At 44.7% G+C, this 15,376-nt stretch overlaps 3 protein-coding genes across 6 annotated transcripts in view; all 3 read left to right on the top strand.

Moving 5' to 3' along the window:
- LOC118103650 (FERM and PDZ domain-containing protein 4) overlaps positions 1–6,209 on the top strand; it is a 55,704-nt gene extending 49,495 nt beyond the window's left edge. For all 3 annotated transcript variants that reach the window (XM_035150794.2, XM_035150796.2, XM_035150793.2), the window contains exons 14-16: positions 6–144; positions 762–1,781; positions 2,126–6,209. In XM_035150794.2, the coding sequence (XP_035006685.1) occupies positions 6–144; positions 762–1,781; positions 2,126–5,418 (4,452 nt within the window). In that variant the 3' untranslated portion in view covers positions 5,419–6,209. The remainder of the gene's footprint in view (positions 1–5; positions 145–761; positions 1,782–2,125) is intronic.
- A 675-nt stretch (positions 6,210–6,884) lies between these two features.
- Positions 6,885–10,777, top strand: tuba8l2 (tubulin, alpha 8 like 2). The gene is made up of 3 exons (XM_047339170.1): positions 6,885–8,029; positions 8,152–8,300; positions 8,404–10,777. Exons 1-3 carry the CDS (start codon positions 7,909–7,911, stop codon positions 9,376–9,378), a joined length of 1,245 nt encoding a protein of 414 aa, XP_047195126.1. The 5' UTR covers positions 6,885–7,908; the 3' UTR covers positions 9,379–10,777.
- A 481-nt stretch (positions 10,778–11,258) lies between these two features.
- Positions 11,259–15,085, top strand: LOC118103604. 2 transcript variants are annotated; one of them, XM_035150697.2, is made up of 7 exons: positions 11,259–11,567; positions 11,815–11,919; positions 12,462–12,592; positions 12,828–12,989; positions 13,241–13,467; positions 13,916–13,977; positions 14,387–14,475. In XM_035150697.2, exons 1-7 carry the CDS (start codon positions 11,501–11,503, stop codon positions 14,389–14,391), a joined length of 759 nt encoding a protein of 252 aa, XP_035006588.1. In that variant the 5' UTR covers positions 11,259–11,500; the 3' UTR covers positions 14,392–14,475. The 2 variants fall into 2 exon arrangements, with proteins under 2 accessions (XP_035006588.1, XP_035006587.1); XM_035150696.2 differs by lacking the exon at positions 13,916–13,977 and having other exon boundaries at positions 11,264–11,567; positions 14,387–15,085.
- The last annotated feature ends 291 nt before the right edge of the window (positions 15,086–15,376 follow it).

The following is a 15,376-nucleotide window of genomic DNA, read 5'->3' as shown; positions in this document are numbered from 1 at the left end:
TACAGCCCATCACACTCATCATGGAGTCAAGTGATGCAATGAACCTGGCCTGCCTAACAGCAGGCTACTATCGCCTCCTAGTGGACTCAAGGAGATCTATCTTCAGCATGGCCCACTGCAACCACACAGGAGGGGATGACAACAGTGAGTGGTTATTAACTATGTAACATATAATAATAAACTGATCCCTTAAAAAAAAGTAATATATACAAAAATACAATTTCTAAATATTATTATTTATTATAAATTATTATATTAACATGCTTCATATTTTTCAATTAAACAGCTGGGGGAGAGGCCTTGCAATAACATTGTGTCAGAAGGGTAGATGACCATCTGGCATGTTATGACAAAGCCTTGTACAAGAAATGTAAATTAAATACACCGAAAAATATACCAATTTTTAAGGTATTTTTTTAAGTTTACTTTAAGTATTTAAATCTTTTATTGAAACAATTGTCACTGGGGTGAGAATATATTTCTATTTCTTGAGGAGTTCAAAGTTTCATGGCAGAACACTCCATAATAAACACCACCGAACAATTGAGAAGTTGATTAACTCTCTTTTTTTTTTTAAGAGAGCAACTCAAGGCTATATTGAGATGCTTGAAAAATGTATGTTTCACAGTGCAGCACAAAACCTCACAGTCTTGAAGAAGAGCTCTCAAAAGTCTTGCGAAGAGAAAATCCTTTAAAATGTAATCATCATGAAATATAAAACACATAAAGTAATAAAAACCCTGTGTTGCTGCTGTGTGCAGGTCAGGATCGTGTGCTGGAGTGGCCGTACAGCACATCTCTGGGGGAAAATGAGCAATCACCCGGCCAGGGAGAGGTCTACAACCGGGACTCTGAGTATTCAGGCAACGGGCAGAGAGAAAACAGCATCTCCCCGTACTTCCACGAACCCCAAAACCCCGAAAGAGACCTCGGGACACGGAGAAGTCCATTGCCCCCTCCTCTTCCCCCCGCTACCAGACACAAACCTCAAGACTCACCTCGGAGTGCCAAAGTGTCGTTTATATTTGGGGGGGACCAACCCTTGAACAAGTCTAAGAACTTGGGCTACGAGAGACTATTGGAGAGCCCCGAGGTACCGGAGCACCGGCCGCTCTACTTGCACAACAACACAGACTTTCGGTCACAGGACACGGTGCCATTTCAGTTTAGTGGTCTGACACATGTCTATAGTAACATTATAAGTGAGGAAGGCGGCGAGGAGCCACTGCTGAGAGACCTGTTTTATCGCGACACGACGGATGACGCAGAGGATGACGATGATGCCTCCTGCGAGGAAGACTCCACCGGAGGGACACCTGTGGGTGATGGCAGAGGAGGGGGAGATGAAAACTGCAGTAACCAAGGAGGAGGGCTTGCCACGGCAGCTGGGAAATCCACCTTCCTCACCCTTTCTGGTTCTACGGATGACATCATCGACCTGACGTCGCTCCCCCCTCCCGAGGGAGACGGCAGTGTCGACGAGGACGAGGACGACACGCTGCTGCAGACGCTCAACCTCGCAATCGCGGCCCCACCGCAGGGTTTTCGGGACAGTTCTGATGAGGACGGGGCACCCGAGGGGAGGCCGCTAAGCACACAGGACAATGACGATATCCCGGTATCTTTAATTGACGCCATTCCAACACATGGAGAGGGGGGAAGTTCCAGGGGAGGGGAGACGAGGCTGGAGAATGCGGTTGTGAATACTCTGCAGGCACTGGAGGCTCTGTCTGTCTCTGAGCAGAGGCCTCCCCCGCCACCACCGAACAGACACAACCCAGGTTGGTGTTTTATCACCATCATTTCGGTTTTCACAACTTTATACTCGACCTAACCTACCCTAAATAAATCCAATGTCCCAGTGAAAAAGTTTGATTCTGTCATATGATGATTTAACAAAAGAATTATTAAATCCACTAAAAACACATTTTTAGTGGATTTTATAATTTTTTTGCTTCTCTAATTCACTGTGACCTTTTGCCCCCTTTAAGTTAGCAAAGTCAAAAAACACATTCATGAAAACTATTTATATAATGTGCCTTCTCCTTAATTGCAAATATGAACTAACATTGTTAAATGTTTAGTTGATTGACCACATATCTATTTATGTTTTCTTATATTTTAGGTGTTTACGCATCTCGAGGCTTCAGCCCAGGGTCATCCTCAGATTCTGGAAATGAGACCAACTCCTCAGAGATGACAGAAATCTCCGAGCTGGCAGCTTCTCACAGGCTCAGTGAGAGCCACATGCGTCTCCTTGTGGCCACAAGGGAGGGATACCAACCTTTACTCGAGGAGAAAACCGAATTCCCCGTCTCACCCAGGACAGGAGGAACAATGCCGAAGAAAACTCTCAGTCCAACAAGGCACCTTCAGCCTCCAGCAGTTCCTCCAAGACGGAGCCCCCATTTGGACACTGCATCATCGGGGCCAGACACCTTGGTGGTGAGGTCCCAGACTAACCTCTCGTCCACTCTGCAGCGCCCAAGCTCCACCACACCCGGAGGGAAGCATCACAAGAAGTCGGCAGACTCCAGCGGGAAGTATAACACCTTCAGCACAAGGGAAGGGCATCGAGGCGAGAGTGGTGGCATTCGCAACCATCTCAACTTTGACCAGCGCACTTCGTTCTGCGAGAGAGGGGAAAGTCAAGGACGACAAAATTCTTTTTTGGCAGAAAATTCTGGAGCAAGCAGCCTCCTCCGTGACCATCCCAGAATTCCCCGCCCTCCTTCCTCTGCCACAGATCGCCTGTTAGATGGTGTCAACATGGGGGACTGTGGTACAGACAATGGAGCTGCGACTGTTGAACAAGATGAACACCTCGTTGTAGCATCATTGATTTCTCCAACCAAAAACTCCAGATCAGGGGGGTCTAACCAGGGATCTGACATACAAAGCGACCATCAACCGATTTCTAGACAGCAGAGTGTTGCACGGTTATGCGAGTACCACCTAGCGAAAAGGATTTCAAGTTTGCAAGGAGAAGCCCACAGTTCACTGCAGGGTTCTCTGTGCTCATCACTGGACGCTGGTGGCAGCACAAACAGCAGTGCCTGCGCCACCCCAACTGACTCACCGCTTGGCCCTGGTGCGGCTGAATCAAAACACCACCATTTGCAAAGGCACCCACTTTCCAGTTCCTCGTCGTCATTACTCAGGGTGCTGAACTATGAAGATAGCAAACACAACAACCCTGCTCAGGGCGCGCAGGGAAAAGACCTCCACCCTCATGCAGACCCAGCCCTCCTTCGGAAAATGCTACCAAATATTCACCCCCCTGGCGCTGGGGCCGAACAGGCCCGACCTTCCTCAGCCACACCATCAAAACATAAAGAGACCGCAGGTACTGGAAACAAGAAGTCCCACAATGATCTGCATGCAAAACAACAGGCCTGTTTTAAGGGGCTTAACCAGAAGGAAGGAAGCGAGGCCTACAGACAACTGATTAACTATCTAACAGTCAGCCAGATGCATCAGGGAGGGAAGCTGCACAGTGCAGGCATGGGTGGGGCAGTGAAAAAGGACACCAGGCGCTTTATCACAAGCAACCCTCAGCTTGTGGAAATGGTAAAGAACAGGGGCAACACCATTGCTCGCTGCCCATGTATGCCTTCCTCCATATCATCCCCATTCCTAAACCCCAATGTAGCAACCCCTAACGCGGCCACCATGCAACTGGCTAATAAGAATCTGCGCTCATATAATTCAGCCACACTTCCTGCCAAACTCAAGAGGAGTCCTGAAATGCACGCTCACAGGCTGAATGACGGTCTGGAGTTCGGGCCAGCTAATGCCGAGAGAAGAAGCTCCTTTTCTGGCCTGGAGAGTGAGCTAGAGCGGAGTGAAATGGACCCAGAGCACTTCCTGTCGCTGTATAAGTCTGAGGGTTGTATCAACCAGGATGGGGGGTTCATCCCAGGTGGAAACCACAATGGTGGGGGTACAACTACCCGACCCCCACCTCGATCAAGAAGCCAACCTGGTGGTAGCGCAGAGGACTGGTTCAAATCAGACCCGAGGGCTAAACACGCAGTCCGTCAGTCTCCTCATCCTCGTCCAGACCTCAATACTGTGTCACTAGGAAGGGGAGACCACCCATCAGCTTTTATCAGGCAGGCATCTACTAGCCGGTCTTGCATTACATCTCCAGCTCCCAACCTACAATCTCCACCTCCTCCGCCGCCACCACCTCCGCTTCCTCCTTTATCTTTACCCGTGCAGGCCAACGCTAGCTCAAGCAATTCAGGATTCACGCAAGATTCCATGCATTCGCTCCAGTCCCGGCAGAGTCAGAACCACATTCAGGCCCTATCTGCACCCCTCCCTCAGACAGATACCTTCAGTAATAGCCTGCAAAGGGGCCGGGAGCTCAAACGCAGCTCCAGTAATGTCACTGCCAGCTCTGGGAGTGTGGAGGTCCTGTTTGAAAAGCCCACCCGCAGCCGCAGTCAGCAGCCCTTGTTGCCATCTGTGCCCCAGCAAGGTGAGACCAAAGTCCAGAGGAGGCCAACAAGGAAGCGGCTCTCCAAGAGCTATTCCCAAGGTTCTGTATCTTCCCACACCACCTGCTGGTCTACAGGCAGCAGGATAGACAGTAGACGGGCATCTGTGGCATTTCCTTTGCAGAAAGACGCTAAACACATGAAGGGCTCTCAAAAACTGGACACCAGCCCCTGGAGATGCAACGGGCCTTTTAGCTACTGTTTCTTCAAACGTAAAAGTGAGGGTGAGGAGGATGAGATCGAGTGGGAGAGGCCAAGACGAAGCCGTAATATGGAGCATGACAGTGCCGCTGCAGCAGCCATATTTCCATGTGGCTCAGCCTTGGACGCAGCTGGGGAGCAGCTTTACGGAGAGGTCCTGAATAACATGAGCTTCAGTGACCGTCTTGCGCGGATCAACGCACTTAAGGACCGCATGTACGGCTTCCCATCCGGCTTTACCGATGTCCGCCGCGACGCCAGCGAGCTCATCGCACTGGTGAGATCCAGTGTGGGTCGCTGCGACCGTGGACCCCAGATGCCCATGCAGGATGTTTCCCAGTTCAAGCAGCTCCTCTCAGTCGAGTCAAAAGAATTAGGCCGGGCATGCCGGAGGATGGCGCAGGCCCACAGCAGTCCTGAGGAGATGCTGCTCGCTGTGACTTGTAGCTTCCAGGTGCTTTGCTGCCTCTGCGAAGCCTGCATGTGTCTGGTGAGGGGGCTCGGAGCCTCGGCCCCGCATCAGCAGAGAGAAGTTGTGGCAAAGGTTGATGAGGTTGTTATGAACTACATCTGTTTGCTCAAAGCGGCTGAGGCCGCCACCGTGGGAGCACCAGGGGAGCACAGCGTGAAAGCCCTGGTCCGCCACTCCAGTACTATGTCGGCCATCGCTAACGCACTCACCCGCTCCCTTAAAACGCTGCTTAGCAAGTAGAGGCTACTCCTTATGCTTTATAGTGTGGCCTACACAGTCAGTAGAAGTCTGTCTTTAAGCATCTTGTTATTTCTGCAGAAAGAGTTGTATTTTTCATACTAGCTCTGAAAAAGTTTCCATATCAAAATCAATAGTGCGCTGCAGTTAGATGAACCATTGAGGTGACGTAACGCTGAAACTGAAAGATGCTGAAAGGCAGTCTGATCTGACTGCACTTGCTTTTTCTGATGACAATATTGTAATGTATATTCACAAAGCCATACTGTCACAGACCTTTGTAATAAGAAATGTACCTAATAGATTCCATTTTACCTGTGCATTATGTAAGTTATTTAAAGAAAACATGTTTATAATGTACATAAATACAACTAAATTATATAATTTGCTGTAGCAGTTTCAAGAGGCCATTAAGTACTCAGCTTGATTAGCTCTAATATTGTACAGGGCTGGGGTGAGTTCACTTTCAGTTCTATCAAAGTGCAGTTTTACTATAGATATTTATAATTGTACCTACAATACTTTACCTGTAGAAATCTAAATGAAAATGTGCCACTGTTAAATCCAGTGGGGAAATTATTGCTGTTATTTTATTTACATACTATATGTGTAAATGCAAAATTTCTAGATGTAAAAGTTAAATTAAACATTTTTTTTTGCTAGATGAGAGGAGTAATTGTTGGACATGTGACAATACAGGGATAATAAAGTTGCACTGCATTTAATTTATATTTTATCACCTAGATTATTTTCAGAATAGAATAATAAACAGCAAATGATACCCCCGATACATATACACACATATATATAAAGATTTAATAAGATTATATAATATAAACAATTTTGAATTGTTGAATCAGATTGATGTTAATTCTATCTAATTATTTTTTATTTTTTGTGCTTTATTTTCTGTTGTGGAATAATCTTTGTGCTTGAATGATGTATTATTCCACACCATGTATCAAGGTGCAGTTGTCTGTTGACAAGAAATTAAATTCTTTATTTCCAGTAATCTGCCAACCTATTAAAACACATTTTACAGATATATTTTTTTACGTCTCTTATGATGTTTCTTTTGGTTCAAATGCTTTATTGTAAATCCCAATTAGCCTAGAATATTACGGCATCTCAGAACGTAAATGTAAATGTGAAGTATCAAGGGTAACAAGAGATACATTACCGAATGGGGAAGAAGAAGTATGATACTTAAAGGTTCAGTGTGTACGATTTATGTGAAAGGCAAATTTAATATAGAATAATCCTAGTGATGTTCTCAGTAGTGTGTTTCATCTAAATTGTATGAATTGTTGTTTTCTCTACCCTAGAATGAGCCCTTTATTTTGAAATGCTTTATATTTACATAGGGAGCGGGTCCTCTCTACGGAGGCTGCCATGTTTTTTACAGTAGCCCAACCTGGACAAACTAAACAGCTTTTGAGTTTTTATGACAACTGAGGGCTACCAAAGGTTCTCTGTCATGTTTGTAAGGGGAGGTTGAGGTGAGGGGTATTCAGCTGCAACATGCAACCTCACCACCAGGTGTCACTAAATTCTACACACTGAACCTTTAAATACACAGTGGATGACGGTAATGCACGTTGATGTTAATTGCTTGACTTAATGGCAAGGGGGTGGGCTAGGATCAGACAATTGTGTCCAACCAAAGAAGTTCTTCTTTTTTCGGTTTATTGAACCAACTTCAAGGTGCATTGCTGTCATCTGCTGCTGTACTTCTCTTTCCCTTTTCATTACTTCGTTACTTAGGGAATTAAAAGATAAAAAGCTTTTTAAAAAGCAGGTCGATGCATGTATTGCGTAGTGATTAAAGTAATAAAAGTGGCTTCAAAGTGATGTGGAATGCATATGGAATGTAGGGGAATGCCTTTGATCTAAAAGTAAATAATAATACATAATCAGATGTCCTGTAAACACAGTCCTCTTAACACCTAAACTATAAAGTATTTCAGAAGGGAAAAATAGGACTCTACAACATGTCGAGGAGACACAGCTATCAATTGGCAAACAAAAAAAGAAGACAGAACAAAGAACAAAGAATCTTTCAAAAATGGTGAGTATTTCTGTTAAACACAGTCTCTGAGGAGGAGTTGATGTGGGATCTGGGTCAATGAGCTCACTACAGAGGTAGAAATGTACAATGTCAATCGTTTAGATACATTTTTTGAGACACAATTTTTTGTGTCGCCCTTTGGAGGATGTTAGGTAATGTAAAGGGATAGAGAAATACAGCAGTAGATTTCATTAATGTACCTTTAGTGGTGGTTGCCACTTGGTAATAAACCAGGCAAAGAAGAAGAAAAATCATTTAAAATACACTGTAACAGGGATAATAATGGTGGTGACTGACCTTTGATCGCTTTTTTGTTTCTAAAGCGAGAATGTATCACCTTTCATGTCGGCCAGGCCGGCGCACAGATTGGAAATTCATGTTGGGAGCTCTACTGTTTGGAGCAAGGCATCCAGCCGGATGGTCAGATGCTCGACAACACGAAGGGTGGAGGTATAGATGCCTCCTTCAACACCTTCTTCAGTGAGACTAAAGCTGGCAAACATGTTCCCAGAACTATTTTTGTCGACCTGGAGCCAACAGTCATTGGTAAACAACTTCTTAATCTTTTTTCTGTCAGTCAACTGAGTTTCTTTAAATCTCAATAACTAGAGATGACTGTTGAATATCTGATAACTGAACAAGACTGAAAGTTTCTCGTTGCTCCTCAGATGAAGTGCGAACTGGAACCTACCGCAAGCTCTACCACCCTGAGCAGCTGATCTCGGGTAAGGAGTGTGCAGCCAACAACTACGCTCGTGGTCGCTACACTACTGGACAATATGTAATCGAACAGGTTATGGATAGGACTCGTAAACTGGTAAGCTCATCTTCTCATGTGTTAGATGTGCAGATTGTCCACTTGAGAAAGCACATTGATTCGAGTGACAACACAACATTTTAACATCCATGTTTCCCTGCAGGCTGACCAGTGCACAGGGCTCCAGGGTTTCTTAATCTATCGCTCCTTTGGAGGAGGAACTGGCTCAGGCTTCACCTCTCTGCTGATGGAGCGTCTCTCTGAAGAGTACGGCAAAAGGTCCAAGCTGGAGTTTTCCATCTACCCATCTCCTCATTTGTCCACAGCTGTGGTGGAACCCTACAACTCCATCCTGACCACCCACACTACCCTGGAGCACTCCAATTGCACCTTTCTGGTGGACAACGAGGCCATCTATGACATCTGCTCCAGGAACCTTGACATGGAGCGCCCCTTCTACACCAACCTCAACAGGCTGATTGGACAGGTTTCCTCCTCCATCACCGCCTCCCTGCGCTTCAACGGTGTCCTGAATGTCGATCTGATCGAGTTCCAGACCAACCTGGTGCCCTACCCCCGTATCCACTTCCCTCTGGCCACCTATGCCCCAGTTATCTCTGCAGAGAAGGCCTATCACGAGCAGCTCTCTGTGGCTGACATCACAAACGCCTGCTTCGAGCCAGCCAATCAGATGGTGAAATGCGACCCTCGTCACGGCAAGTACATGTCCTGCTGCCTCCTGTACCGTGGAGACGTGGTGCCCAAAGATGCCAACTCTGCCATCGCCACCATCAAGAACAAGCGTACCATCCAGTTTGTGGACTGGTGTCCCACAGGCTTCAAGGTGGGCATCAATCACCAGGCCCCCACTGTGGTTCCTGGTGGAGACCTGGCCAAAGTGCAGAGGTCCGTGTGCATGCTGGGCAACACAACCGCCATCGCAGAGGCCTGGGCTCGACTGAACCACAAGTTTGACCTCATGTACGCCAAGAGGGCCTTCGTCCACTGGTACGTTGGAGAGGGAATGGAGGAGGGAGAGTTCTCTGAGGCCAGGGAGGACATGGCCGCTCTGGAGAAAGATTATGAAGAGGTTGGATCCAGCAGTGTTGTCGAGGAGGATGAAGACGAAGAGTATTAGATAACTCCCTGTTACCTGTTCTCTATTAATGCCTCCTCAAAGATGAACTCACTCGTGAACTTTGTGGCACCGCAGCCGAGGTCAACATCGCTCACTTCTCCTCTACGCTACTGTATTCAGAGGACAGTGTGAAATCTGACAATAAATATAATAAAAAATATTTTCCTAATTTGATTTGACAGTCAGTCGTCATAATGCTAGTTTGACATTATGATGTGTCTGGACTTTTGCTGGAGTATTGAGCTGCAATCTCAGGCTAAACAGCAGTTTTTAACCCTGCTCACAGCATGGCTCCGGGGACATCAGTCAGATGGTGATCTGGATGGACTGAATGACATGCCTCAACTCGTTGCTGTATTTACTGCCAATTAGCAAATATTGAACATGATAAACATACTTGCTCAATACTGTCAGTAAACCATAAGCATTCTGATTGTAATTTACCTCCGTAGTTTCATATGGTCATGTAATCCAAAGATCCTATTACAGGAAGAACAAGTTCTGGTTTCAACATACCAAACTTGAAAGTATCAGTGAACAGGAGAACCTTGGATCATTTGTCAGTTTACAAGGTGGAGATGGAAGCGATGGCAGCAGCATTACATTGGGTAGAAGAGTTACAATTTAGGAAGGTTGTTTTGTGTACAAGACTTGTGTTCAGCATTAATTTCATTAAAGTAATTTTCATCTAACAGAAGGCAAGACTTAGTTAATGAGATATTTGAGAGGCTGTGTAGAGTGGGTGGATCCAGGAGCTTTTTTATTCTCTCTCTGTGAGATAGTGTGTTTCCCAACATGTTCATTGTTTCACAGAGAATAATTCATGGATCTAGAACAAACAGGCATTTGTAGGGGAATGATGTGTATGAGTGTTTGATTTAGTGCAGATCCAAATAAAAATCTGGGTTCATAAGTGGACTGTTTGGCCTTGGCACTCTAGGTAGTTTCTGTCTCCAATCTACCATATCTCTAAACTATCTTTTTAACCAAATCAAACTATTTATGTTGTATTATATGTCTTATGTGATCTAGTGTACTAACTAATGTCAAATGATTTAACTTCCATTCACTGAGCCTCCATTCCGATATAAACAGGAGAAGTGAGGGAATAAAAATAAACTTTATCTATGCAGCACTTTTCCAAACAAGATGCTTTGCGAGTTAGAAATGAAACAATGAAGGCAAACAATAGGAAACAGATGAAAGCAATTTGGATGATCACACAATGACAGAATAGCATGCTTTTTATTTATTTTAAACAAACTTTATTATAGGCAGTCAACAAACAAAGTCAACAAACATATCAAACAGAGTAGATGATGAATAAATGCATAATGGATAAAGATGTGTGTTTTAATGTTATGTTTTGTTGTACTGTTCCATTTCCTTCATAAATACAAAGAGTTGGGGCTTATTTTGTTGGTGAACTTACCTTTGTGGACGTGGAACTTGGCAAGAAATCAGATTAATGATATATAAAAGAGAAAGCGATCCTGTAATCATGGTAACCAAACATCTTTCCATAGTTTACACTTGCAGGACCAGGACAGATGTGACTCCTGATCGTATGCGTGGCTAAAATCTATGGATCAGCTTTAGTGACACTTCTTTGACTTTATCTGTGAGGAGGTTTATTTTAAACAAGGATCAAACCTTCTTCTAATCAAAGGTCAAATCAAAGTTGCAGGAACCTCATGCATTTTATTGGGGGGGCGACATATAGGGTCGTTCACGTGATCACATGTGTTGGGGGGAAGGACGCTCATTAACATATTGGGCGCCTCTTTCACGCGGCGCAGCGACGCCGACCAATCAGAGGAAAGCCACGCCCGCGCGGCAAGTCTAGTCGCGCGCCTCCGGACCGTCATGTTTAAAGTTTTACCTCCACAGACACAGGTGGTGAGCGGAGCTGCTGGTCCAACTACAGCAAGGTAGTGTCACAGGTTTGATACCAGCGAGGCGAGGAGGTGACCGAGGCCGCAGGGAAGGAGCCGCAGTACCCCGGGTGAAGCTGCCACCTCTCCCGCGGCGAAAGCGAGGTTCTCCGTCCCCGCTGGGGGTTTAAAGTTCAGGCTAACTGCAGCGAGGCTAGCAGCCAGTTAGCTCCGGGTGGTCGCTCACAATGGCAGCTGTGTGTCCGCCTCGACGGGCCCTGATGGAGATACCTGCCCCACAGCCGAAAATAGCAGGTACGACCTCAAACACAACTTTTTCCTGTCACTACTAATGTATGCACTTTTATTCAGGAGGAGCCACTTTGCTGTCGTGCTAATGTCCCCAAGTGTTAGCACTTATCAGTTAGCCTGTAATCAATAATCAGTGTGGACAGCTGTGTCTAATTAACACAACAAGTATGGCTGCTTCTCCTCAGCTGTGACATGCATCCACCGTGTGTTTTGTTAAAGTTGTGTTCTGTGTCCCCTTTTGTCTCCCCAGCTCGGATGAGGAGGTCCTACCTGGAGATTTTAGGTGCTCGCTTGGCTCCATCTCCACTTCCGAGGGGCAGAAGGGCATCTGCGAGCACCAGGCGTGTGCACTCATGTAAGCGCAGAGCCGATCCACGATCAGTATGTCTGAGAGGTGACTTTACAGCAGGAGAAAAGGATGTGCAGAGTGAAACTTGTTGCCTAATATTGCACGAGTTAAATAAAGAAGTATTGTTCGGATCAGTAAAAGCTGCCCTGTCTGTCACCTACCCTCTAAAAAAAGATTACAGATGTACTAACAACATGATGATGATAATAATAATAATAAACGTATTTATTCAGCTCGTATAAAATCATCATACATAAAAGGCAGCTCAAAGTGCTTTGTAATAAAAGCAAACGCATGAAATCAGACACATTGGCAATAAAATAGTTTGGATAAAAGCATTAAAGTAGCAAAAGGTATAAAACGAAGAATAAAAATATATAAAATTGATTAAAAGCCAGATCATAGAAATGGGTCGCGAGTTGTTTCTTAAAACTATCAACAGATGTCTGACGTGTGGTGTGAGTTTGTTCCCGTTTACTATAGTTACCAGAAGTACAGCCCTCAGTGTCAGTTGTCCTAATCCACCACCCCCCCCCTCTGTTTTGCAGTGGACTTGCCCATTGGCGGTGTGTGGACTGGCAGAATAGTGGAGCAGTGCGAGAAGATGGACGAGCACCAAGCCCCGCTCTCCAAACAGCAGCTCGTGCAGCTGATCAGATCCCTCATCTTGGTTGAACAGGTATTGATCGGTGAATAATTTATGTGGGTGCAAAATACAGCAGCATACATTATCTCAATTTAATGATAATTGATAAGATGGAATAACGCTGAATATTAATTATCTTGGTGTTTTGTGTACATGGTAAAATACTAATTGAAACTTTCCACGCATATAGGAGATAGGAGAGTTCTGCTCAGCTCTGTGCCTTTTCTCATATGATCAAACCTGAAACATGATGTGTGTTGTTTCTCAGAGCCAAGAGCCCAGGGTCCTGGCCTCGGACTTGAAGTATCTCCAGGAAGACCTGCAGCTAAAGAAGGCGAACGTTTACAGGTCCATCCCGTACTCGCGCTTCGGCTCCAACAGAGATGCTCACTGCTACAGGAAGGCGTATCCCCACCTGGTGGCGTTCAAAGTGAGTATCACTGGGGCTGTGTAGATGATGACTTGGAAAAACCTGCAAATTACATTTCACTTGTATCTTGTTAAATTATTATCCGCAGCAAAATGATGTTGCATTTTGTTTTAGACGTTCAGTAGAATGTCAGACTCTAAAGCACACGTCTAATTTAGTTTATTTTCCCAAGCCACACATGCCCCTGTGAGGCTTTTTGGAGCTGGTTGCTTTCATCGTGTCATACCAATTCGTTATCCTCTCCTCTTCAGGTCTCCTGTCAGGAGTGGGGCCATGTCCTTCTGAGGAACAAAGAGTGGGACGCCATGTTGGAGCACACGCTGATGGCGTGGCGCTACACCAGTGAGCTGCCACAGTGGGACACAGCGAACCACAACGCGGTCCGAGAGCAGTGCTACGGCATCCTGGCGGCTCACAGCCTCACTGCTCTCCAGCATTACCGGCCTGAAACCAACAGAGGACGCGAGCTGCTCAGAAGGTACATTTACAGCCACATGAACGGCTCACATGCAGTTGGTGGTGTGTCACCCTGATTACATTTACTATTAGGAAATTAAATGACAAAATGAAGTTGTCACAAATAAGGTAGGAACCTCAGTTTTGCTTAGTTCAAGTTCAGGGGTGTTCAAGTACATTTCATTTACTTTATTCATGTACTTGAAAAGTGCCAGTGTGAACCAGATATGATATTTATTGTATCCCCAAATATTATTCCTTCTGAACAATAAACTGACTCTTAAACACGAGATCAGCTCACGTCACTGAGGGACACGATGCTACAGCAAACCTCAATTTGACCTGCTTCATGACTTCAAGTCTGCCTTAACCACTGCGGACGATTAAAGAGCACAAAGCGCTCACAACCGATTCACAGTTAAAGTTGAACATGCTCTCGGTTATTCACTTTCTCTTTGTTGATGCGTTAGCCGACTAAAATATTCCCCAGAATCTACATCCCACTGGAGTCCCCTCTCGCCACCTGTTGAGTGTAAGTTCACTCCTCTTTATGCCAGCCCTCTGAGGAACTTGGCACTGGGTGTTTTTTACTTTCTCCACCACCCTTGGGTTTCCTTCAGCTCACTGGGATGTATTAAATCTGAAAGTAAATTATGCTTATTAGTCCTCTTTGCTTTAGCAGCTAAATTTAGCTTCAGTACAGTGTAAAAATTATGGCTGTTTATTCTCTAAAGTCACTGGAATCATAAAGTCGCCGGCTACACTTTTGATTTATGCCCTAGCAATAACCCAGCCTCTTGGAATGATCCTAAATATAGATGCTATCATTCTCCTGTGGTTATCAACTTCCAGCTGTCTGCAGATTTAGTTGTAAATAGTCAGTAGAATTGTGTTTTTTAGGAAGAATCTGTAACAAATCACTCTTCTGTTTCTCCCTCCAGGTTGAAGATGGCTCAGCTGTACAGCCAGTCAATCGTGCCCTGTATTCAGGAGCTGCAGAAGATTATGGGATGTGCAGAAGACTCCTCTGTGGATTCCAAATAACATGATAAAACCTATTTAAATATGTGGCTGTGCTCATGTCACACGGGTGCTTTACAGATGATCTGAAAACTTTGAGACAAAGGGCCAAAGAGGGTTGGTGAAACCACTTCAGTGTTCTTCCAAAGTGCAGGGTAGCAACTACAGAGATGAGTTGTCAGATAACGCAGGTTTAAAGGGTCACAAATTGGAAGTCACTGATGTTACTAGAAGTGTAACATCTGTTGTGTCACATGTCATAATGTATTTATCATTAATGTAACATGTTAAAGACCCTGTTACAAAAGCTCTAGTTCAACATGATTAGAATCTTTTGTACTTTTTAGAAATTTGTACATGAAAACTTTTGTATTGACCATTGAAATGTAAAAAGTATGAAATGGCCTTTTCTAGTTGCTTTCTGTGTATATTGTCTCTATTACTGTTCTCAATACTTGAAATGAATTCATCTGTCTGTAGTCATGTTTTGTATGTTGTATGTCTTGTACAGAATGGTCTGCGTCACCGATTGCACTGTTGCAGTTTGTCCTGAAAACTTGAAATTTTTTGATGAAATAGACCCTTAATTTAAATAAAGTCATGACTTTACAAGAGAAAGATATTTGTCTACTGTTTTTCATCACATCTACAACTTGCATGCAGATTTTATTTTTTAATTCCCTGTTTTCTGCACTGCCGTCACTGTCAGGTACTTGAAGCAAGTTAAATGCGATGTGTCAAAATATTACATCTTAGCGTGTGTGATGGAGCTGTATTTGTCTAGCTGTGCTGCTTTTTCTTTATTTTCATTAGTGGTGACCAGTATGTAAGATAATGGTACGTTAATTCCAGCTGAATATGTGAATATACTCGTGCATTAGGCGTACTAGACTGTTTTGGTGCAGCACCTT

The sequence above is a fragment of the Hippoglossus stenolepis genome, chromosome 24 (genome assembly GCF_022539355.2).
Source record: "Hippoglossus stenolepis isolate QCI-W04-F060 chromosome 24, HSTE1.2, whole genome shotgun sequence".
In the NCBI taxonomy this organism is placed as follows: Eukaryota; Metazoa; Chordata; class Actinopteri; order Pleuronectiformes; family Pleuronectidae; genus Hippoglossus; species Hippoglossus stenolepis.
Note: the sequence above shows the minus strand (reverse complement) of the source record. Positions and strands in the feature narration are given on the sequence as shown.